Below are 9750 nucleotides of genomic sequence, written 5' to 3' on the forward strand. Positions count from 1 at the left end.
AACAGGTTCATGAGCTTCACTTCAAGGAGATGGAGCATGGAGCTCAAGCTGAACTCTGAAGTCTGAAGAGCACCCTCAGAGCAGAAGGTGCCATCGAGAAGTCATAATGGGTACCCACCAGGTAACGTAAAGAACCAGTAAGACCCCAATATACCAACTATAGGGGTATATTGAATCCGTGCTTTGAAAGAGTTCTGGAATAATACATATCAACTAATATGGGCCAATATGTATTGATACTTTGAACCTTAGGCAGGATTAATGTCTAAAGATGACTTAAGAAATTTGAATCCGTGCTTTAGTAGTATCAGATGGTTTAAACATTAAAGTATGTCATTGCTCATTTTCAGCACAGCTGAGACCGTGTGTATAGAGAGACTGTCCCCTAATTAATCTCCCATCACTTCACAGTCATGAGACACCAGAAACTTGGATGCATCGAGTCGTTAAACCATAAAAAGAGTCTAGCTGGTTCGTAATAAGAACCGGAATCAGAATCAAAATGGGATTGATCTATTTCCATACTTTGATTCAGACAGGAATGAAAATGAACATTAAAATCAACACTTAAGAGAAAGACAGGAAATGGCCATTCCTTTGAATTAAGGAATGCTTTTCAAACAAAAATCGAAATAACCCATTCCAGTTCCGCTCAAACAAACAGTTGGAACATTCCAATTCTAGGCTCTTGTAATCCTGCAAACCAAACGGAGCCTAAATGGAATGGGATAGGATGTATGGAACCTGACTCATGATCCTAACTCATTATAATATCTATGCTGTGACAAGTCAACAACCACATTTTGATTTCCTGCCCACCAGAAATAAAAGTTATTTCAATTTTCAACCCTACCAAATATATCTCAGCTCAGCCACTCCAAACAACCAACAAATTGCCCCAACACCCATTTGGCACAAGTATTGAGGAATTTTTTTTCTAGGTTTCGTGTAACAGCTTAGTTAATGGGAAGGGATAATAACGAAAGAGAGAGAGAGAGAGCAGGAAACCATATCCATTCATCATTTTTTTTTACTTTTTCTTTAAATCTGTGTTGTATAATTTCCTCCTCTTCACACTTTCTTTCTTCCATCATCATTTTCCCTTACAAAAAAGAAATTGAAAAGAAAAAACATTACCACTAAAATGCTGAAGCCCGGGGCCACACATCCGTCCACCTAAAAGTCAACCCACAACTGTGCCCCGTCTACATTCACATCCTCACCCACCGACGCACACAACACAACACACACCCCCTACGCCAAAAAACTACACAGTACGCTACACCCACATTCTGTGGATCAAACAGTAGATCCTACAGCCAAAAGAAATATTAGAAAACAAAAACTACAGAGAAACCCGATATTAAAGGATTGCCAATCGCCGATGCATCCAAGCATACTGCAGCTTTCTTCTTCTTTTTTTCCCTTCATTTACCCAAAAAAGCACCTTGGAGCCAGGCCACTATCTCGCTTCCCTCAACAAAAGATGAATTCATTGCAACATTCCACAACCCAAAAAGTATCTCGACTTTTTTTTTCTTTTTTGGTTTTTCCCTTTCCTCCCTTGACGATAGAATTGGCACCTTCAATCCATCAGCCTGTTATTATGTCCTTCAGGTGATGCTCGCTTGAAATATATGCTCTGTACGTTCAGGCCTTCATCCCTTTAATCCTTGGCTTTATCTCCCACCGCCACTTCTTCATTGCTCTTCTTGGCAGCATTAAGATCAATCGACTGAAGACCAGTGATTACTTGTGTGATATCACCCGCTTTCTGCCAGAAGACATATCAGATACAATCAGTACTACAAATCCAAAGGTACATACTACCAAATACATGCAATAAGAAATATTGTTAGCATTCTTCTGAGTCCGGTCGACTGTTCAGCTAAAACTAGAACGGCTCCGGTTTCACCAAGTTCTGAATGCAGTTGATAAACAGCTGTATAAGTATCCATACATCGTTTGAAAACAAGTTTTTGACATGATCCAAAGGTGGTGTAGATGAGAAAAACAATTTAGAAGGATGAGAAAAACCTGCACATGATCCAAACGTGGTGTAGATGGCCTTATCCTCTTGTCTTGCATTGCCTTCTGGCGGCTTTCATAAAAAGCAAAGTCATCTAATATCGATGTCTTCGATGAATAGTTTTTAAATATATTCAACATCTCAATGCCTTGGGCAAATTTAACCTGAGACAACATGACACCCAAAAATGGTTAGAAGCAACTAATTCGTAACCTAATGCATCTCATTGCAGCATCAACAGGTTAGTGCAAACCTCCTGTGTATCCCTGCTGTTTGTTACAGGTTTATTATCATTGTTCTCCAGTATTATATGCCGAAACTGTGGATTTGGAACATCTTTTATGATGTGCCACTTCACTGGGAAATAACCATTCCACTTGTCTTGTTGCCAAAAATCCATATTCTTGTTAAAATCTACTCGGCCAATCATCTCTGCTACCCCACAGAACTGACCACTTGCATTCACCTGAACCACAAACAAGTAGCAGGTTAATGAACATACCACCCAGAATAGAATAAACTGCATACAACTAGAAAACCGTTTCCACATCCAAATGTGTAAGCATACCGAGAAGAAAAGGAAGACTGGACATTTGTTGCCTTTCTCCCTCATTCTCTCCTGTGCATCAAGATAGGCGCCATCTAGTCTCTTATTCCCATTGGGAGTACTTGCCCACACATTATACTTAATACTCTTATGAATATCATCCTCACTATAAGATTTAATGACAAAAAACAAAGCATGATCATATTTAGTAGGAAAATCAGGAAGGTTGTACTGTTCCCTCCTGACAACAGGGGCTGTGATGTTAAGGTGGTTGTTGCCATCAGGAGTCAAAGTTCCAGATATATCAACTTCCAAAACAGGGACCTTGGTGCTATTTGTTCTAGGACCACGGTTCTGTTCATTTAGCCAGTCAAAATCACTAATCCCACTAGTTTTTGATTTAAGCTTTTCAGTGCCGCTCCAACCTCGTCCATTTGCTTTGAAATTAATAGGAGTGTTAGGATAGAGCAGACCACTCTTTCCTTGGAACTTCGCTAAAGGAAAGTATCCCTTTGGCAAAGCAGTTGCTACCTGGAAAATAGAACCAAGTTATGAGGCCCAGAAAATACTACACAAATTAAAATTATTTCAACAAGAAAAGTAAAATAGAAATCACATGATCTTGAAGCTAAAGGCATTAAACTACCTTATTTGTTGGCTTTAATTGGTTGAGCACGCCAGCACCTGATGTAACATCTAATGGTGGGGTTGAAGCTTTAATTTCTGCCTGATTATTGGTCTTTGTCGACAAAGTTTTTGGAGAAACAGAAGCTAGGTTATGAGCTGGAGAAGAGAGATTAGGTTTAGAACCCGTGATTGTCGGAACTCCATAGCCATTTCCATTGCCCGCATCTCCAACTAGAAGAGATGGATCCCAGAAGTATGATGATACTACCTCCGAACCAAAAGGGACAGGATTTGGAAAATATCCAGGGGAAGGAATGGATTGTGGAAACACAGGACTTGGAAAGTATGGCTGTTGACCCAAATACTGACCATCAATTCCAACTGTGGCTCCAGGCAAGTATGAACCATAAGGAACGAAACCAGGTTGAAGTACTGGTGTATAGTAGATAAGAGATCCATTATCAGCTTGTATTGCCTGGAAGAAAAATAATAAGAATGTTAACACAAGTCCCCATTTTCATTGAACTCAATCACAACATCAGTGCATTGCAACACCACTTCAACCAGAAACACCAAACCTGTTATTATGACCACAAACCTAGCTCAACAAGACAAACTCCCCTAACCAATCTAACCATCACCAACTAAAGACATGAATCTTTCCTAAAATATGCCAACATATAGAGAACCCTGACATCCATATCAAGAATACAGGAACCAATAATGATAAAGTGTTATGTAGTATGCACATTTACCACCATGACTCTGTGTCCATGAAGCCATCTCTAGAAACCCTTTACAAATATCCAATAAACCAAATGTTTTTTATGGTAAATTAAAACTCTCCACAATTTTACAAGATGGTCAATATGCTTATCCATATTCACTTTTTGCTTCCTACAATAATAACAATAACTATAATCTACACCGAGGGAAGAGCCTATTTACTAAAATCTAGGCAGTATTTATGAAACCACAAACTGAACTTGAATATTAATAGGCAATGCCTATTACAATAGATAAAGGAGGAAAAAATACTAAGTATGTGTTTGCACCGTTTATGGTTAATGAATAAATGTTTATACTTTATTTGCTGGTAAAACCGAGAAATGCAATAATTGCAACCATTTATGACAACTGGGCACCACTTCAGCGTATCAGTGAATAAACGCTTGGCCGTTTGTGGAAGCTTCAAAAAATAACTTCTACAAACGGCTGGCATGCACATAAACCAAACTTCACCTTTTACATTTTCGATGTATGCAGAAGAGCAAGAGAGAGAAAATGCTGAGATGGCACCTAAGTGGCATCATCAATAAACGTTTACTGAATAAACATAAACAGTACCAAACATCACCTAAGCCTTCACTTGAATTCAGGTGGAATCCCATGTTAGAGGCATGCCTTTTAAATCACTGGATTGGAGACACTTTGTCAGTGAAGGAACTTCAAAGTAGTAACCAGGTTCAGACCAGAATCTGATGGTCTATGGCCCCTAAGGTTCAGGATAAAGGAGGTAAAAATACTAAGCCTTCACTTGAACCGCTCATTCAGGTGGAATCCCAAGTCTTCTAATAGTGTGGTTGAAACATTGGCAAAAGCAAGGTTCTACCGGAAACCAGGCAGATTAAGGGGAACCAGACCGAGAATAACTTTGTGACAGCTGTATAATTTTTTCCTTTTTATCACCATTCGGTGTCAGTTTCAACTCTTATTGTGGATATATCCGACATTCTTAAGAAATTGAGAATATAGGTACTTATGTAAGGCTTTCTGTCATCTAGTAAAATCTCTGTTTATGTTACTGGTAAAAAATATCACCATTGCAATCATGGAATGACACTCCCATACCTGAAGCACTAAGGCTTCCATTTCTTTCATAATGGAATGCCCATTAGTAGTTCTCACTTATCATGTTATAGTATCTTGGTTACCTCATGAAATAACCAAGCTACTTAACTCAAAGTACATACCCGTAAAACTTCCTCTTATCACATGCAACATGGTAATTAAAAGGGTCACAATACAATAAGATAAGAAGAATAAATAGTAACACTTGATTCAACTGTGTTTTTTAATTTTTATAAGCAAAGTTTACCTCAACCATATTCCCATCATTAAGTACAAATATTAAATATCAGAACCATGTAAGGGAGCAAAAAGATTCAAAGACGCAGATTGCACAACTGCAATAATGATACGTGAAAATATATGAATCCTTTTGTAAGATGCATGGCTAGTAGCTAAACCAAATTTGAACAAGACAAGCCCAAAGAAAGATAGCTTGGCCCAATTACAAAAGCTGCAAAACAAAATATCAATTCATTCATGTTAAATGTAAAGAATTGAAAGCATCAATTTCACTCTAATGTGAGGCAATTCCATACATAACCTTACTTCTTGAATTTTGATCAATGTTTGTAGAACTTCCAATACATAAATACATAAAAACACACAGACACATATAGAAAAACTAAACCAAGTAATCCTTAGAAGCCAAACAAGAAACAGCGAATAAGCAAAGCAACACTTGAATGCAAAAGACCACTTAATGCATCAACCACTTCCCCCACACGGATCATCAAAAAGTGCAGGCTGCTTAATTAACTTACAGGATACTGAACCTCTAGACCGTCACTTCCTATGAAGTATCCTTGATCATCCCATTCTCCAAGAGAACCATCGTAACCTGTTTACATAGTACTGTCAGATCACATAAATAAACGCAAATAAAACCAGATTTTTTATTCTTAATTTTGACAAACCTGGATAGTAGTATCCATAATAGCTGCCAGCCGGATAGTACATGCCATGCTCAGCCACCAGAGACTCACGATCCAAGTCACCTTCCTTAATACTCCCTGCTGCATCCCCAGAGGATATACACGATGTTGCATCGGATGGGCTTCCATCTTTTGAAGAAGCCTGATATAAACCAGAAACGATTCCAAAACGAGCAGCCAAAAGAAGCAATTGGTCAATAACTTACAAAATAAAAAACATATATATCATACGCAAAAAGAGACCCACAATTGAACTCATACCAGATTGGCATCACTGGGTTTAGAACGATCGACTTTACGATTCTTGGTGGTTTCATCTAGAGCTGATAAAAAACAAGTCAAGGCTCAAACATGAAAAACAACAAAATAACCCATCTGGGCTGATTTCTTTTAGTACGCACAAGAGAAACATTTCCAACAAAAAAAACAGACACCACATATTATTGTTAAAGACCAGGTAAGTAACTCAGCCATCAATAAAACGCACATAAAATGATCTTTCATCAACGTATAGAGCAACAGACGTTACGCAATCAAGGGCTCTGACGCAGTGAGATCTCTGAAATTTTACGACCCCTGAAAGATTGTTGTATAAGAAAAACCCATCCGAAAGCCATGGGCGGGTGAGCAAAAACCGTAAATCAAGGGGTCTTTATTTTGTAAGAAACTGTAAATAAACTTGAACCCTCCAAAACCAATAAAAAACTGAAGAACAAAAGAAAGAGAAAGGTAATACACGAGAAATTCGATACGGAAAAATAACAAAGAACATATCGGGAAAAAAAATAGAGGATTAGATCCAGAAAGTAAAACAGAGTGGCAAATCCAAGCAAAACAAAGCATAAGGAACCATGGGTGGAATGCAAAAAATCAAAGTTTTAGAACTCCAAAGACAAATCCACACAAAACTGTGAAGAAGAAGACCCTTAAACAAAACAATAAACTCAGATTACAAAAGGAAAAACGCATAGACAGAGAACAAGGATACGCTTCTCGGGCTGTGTTTTTGCAGCCATAGGATCACACCAGAAATCCCCAATGAAGAATCCTTGATTTCTCCCCTCCAGTTCGAAAGACGGCTGAGACAGATCTATGAGACCTCACCCGAAATCCGCTCTTAGAGGTCAAACACCGCCTCCAAAACAACCTAATCCGGAACGGAACCAAGATCCTCCTACGCGAATAGATCGGCCGAGAACCCGCTTCAAATCCGGAACCAAAACCGGCCTCTAAGAAAAGGAAGTCCACCGGCAAAAAGCTCTGAAAGACCGGGGAAAAAAAACCCTTTTAGATTACGAAAAGCAATAGCTACGGTTAGACAAAAAGATCAGCCTAGATACCGCTCGATCCAAACAAGGAGTCGGACCACCGGGAAACCACCTCTGAGAAAAACGGAAAACCAGTATAGATATAGGCCTACTGGCATAGAAGCCGCTTTACGCCTGGACGGGAACCGGGAGAGCCCTGGAGCTGAAGGATCAGAAGAAGAAAGGCCGCGAAAAGAGGAGGAGCGGAGGGAAATACAAGAAAGAGAAAAAAGAAAAAAAAAAAAAACGTTGCTCTTGCTAGAAAGCCAAAAGGTCAAGAGAAAAAGGAACGGCGCTGAGGCCTCCACGTCATTTAAAAGTCATACATTGGACGGTTTCTGTGGATTCACGAATCACTAGATAGCTGGCTGTGTGCCGTCCGATCAACCCGAGAACAGCCACAGCGTCATAAAGTAGATGCGATTTAAATTTTAAATTAAGGAAAAAATTAAAAAATAGAGATTCCAAATAAATCACAATGAAGGAAGGAGCCGTCAACATCACACAACATGCATGCATGAGACATAGAAAAAGCATCAATCCAGAAGCATCTACCATGCATGACATCCATTCGGGCGGTAAAATACATAATTTAAAGAGTATTACAATTTTCTACTCCCACGCGCGTTAAAAAACACGTTCCGGAGACTCTCTAATGACGACAAGTCGACAAGTAAGTAGGCTGAAGGCCTACAGCCTACTTGGCCAATGGGCTAATAGACTATCGGGCCTCCCTGCCCTGTCGCACAATTAATAAGTATGTAAGGTTTTAAGGTACTTGTAGAGGTCTATCAGTATCAATGCATGCACTGTACGTCATGTTGTCACATCGTTCCAGTGAGACAAGTTTTGCCTTCTCACCAATCGATTGGAATCTTTTTAGAAATGAAGAGTTGAAAATGTTTGTGGCCGCATGTGGCCCACCCTAAAGATCAATCATCAATGGCCCTGAAGCCCATAAGTTGTAAATTGATTTGGTTGATGGAGTACTGAGTAGTCTAGTGATTGTACGTCAACAATACAGCTCCGGACCCTCGGGTCCGCGGGCACGTGACTGCTAGTTCCACCCTGACTCCCTGACTATGCATATTGTATGGTCAAAATGACAAAATTTGGATACACCCGATTTCCTAGTGTGGGTCAATATGCACCTATAATCCACGTCCAATGAAGAACCGACACGTGTACAAGTTGAATATCTGTGATGTATCGGCCCTAACTCTATGACTCGCAATTTGGTAGGGAGGAAACACCACGTATCTTATCCCTAGTGGGACACGTTGTAGACATTGGCAACACCAGCCTTACAATGAGTCTCCGCCACACATCGAGATACACGGTGGTAGAGTGTAAAGGGATTGAATTCAAATTGGATCAAGTAATATTGGAATTCGATTATAAAATCTGATATCTGAATTTGATTCATATCTTATGGATATTAAAAATTAATATCCGAATTCGAATCCCATTAAATATTTGAATATTCGATTCTATTCAAATTCAATTGATTAATTATTTTAGAATATTAATAAATAAAAATATTTTATTGATATAAAATATATAAATTATTTATATAACTTAATTATTATATATATATATTATAAAATAATTTATATATTATATATAAGAATTAAATAATTGGTCGATTTCAGATATTTATTGAATCGAATCAGGTCATATCCGAATTCGAATATGATTAAATATTTAGTATGAATAGAATATCCAAATTCGATCGACTAGATATTCAAATTATCCAAGTTAAATTTGATTATATCAAATATATAATTTTTTAATACCATTTGCACCCCTACAAGGTGGGATGGGGCTGTGAGGTGCATTGTCTAAGGAGAAAATCTCGATTCCAACCATTCAAGTATTATAACGGCTTGAACTCTCCTCATCTTGTTTATGGCAAAATGTGAAGGCCACATCAAGGAACGACTTAACCAAACACCCTTTGAAAGGATGACATATGTCTCATAGAGAGGAGGTGCAATGGTTCCTTAGACATCTATTTAAGAACATACCAACCAAGGTAAGACTCTTTGCACACTTGCCATCTAATTAACCTTCCTACCACTCTTCAATTCATCTTTCATTCACAAGCACAACTCATACAACTAACTCGGTTTCACTAGTTTAACTCAACCTACTCAACCATCCTCATTAACTTTACTAACTTGAGCATCAGAGTCTCTCCCTAGGGATCCGCCTCGAGGCATTTGGCCTTTCATACTTGCAAGTCACTGAATCACATCCCTTCATCTAGCTCACCAATTTGGGTCACATAACTTCTTTTTTGTTTTTATAAGCATCAAATGGATGTTGTTAACCCCCCTTCCCCCCCCCCCCCCAAAAAAAAAAAAAAATCTCTATGACTATATCCATGTATTTCAAGGTCCATTGATATGGTGCATTCTTTCAAGCAACACTAAGAGCATTGAGCAATATGAGAGC

At 38.6% G+C, this 9750-nt stretch overlaps 1 protein-coding gene across 3 annotated transcripts; it reads right to left on the reverse strand.

Moving 5' to 3' along the window:
• Nucleotides 1-997: 997 nt before the first annotated feature.
• ECT8 (evolutionarily conserved C-terminal region 8) lies at nt 998-7673 on the reverse strand. Of its 3 annotated transcripts, none has more exons than XM_088953082.1 (10): nt 7327-7673; nt 6975-7246; nt 6248-6309; nt 5969-6128; nt 5816-5892; nt 3223-3678; nt 2598-3107; nt 2283-2495; nt 2038-2193; nt 998-1774 (listed from the first exon to the last, which is right to left on the reverse strand). In XM_088953082.1, the coding sequence occupies exons 2-10, from the start codon at nt 7000-7002 to the stop codon at nt 1667-1669; spliced, it is 1770 nt and encodes a 589-aa protein (XP_088809208.1). In that variant the 5' UTR covers nt 7003-7246; nt 7327-7673; the 3' UTR covers nt 998-1666. The 3 variants fall into 3 exon arrangements, with proteins under 3 accessions (XP_088809208.1, XP_088809210.1, XP_088809209.1); XM_088953084.1 differs by having other exon boundaries at nt 7407-7540; XM_088953083.1 differs by having other exon boundaries at nt 7367-7540.
• Between the last annotated feature and the right edge of the window lie 2077 nt (nt 7674-9750).

The sequence above is a fragment of the Nelumbo lutea genome, chromosome 7, assembly GCF_056320005.1.
Source record: "Nelumbo lutea isolate HS-2025 chromosome 7, American lotus-T2T, whole genome shotgun sequence".
NCBI lineage: Eukaryota > Viridiplantae > Streptophyta > Magnoliopsida > Proteales > Nelumbonaceae > Nelumbo > Nelumbo lutea.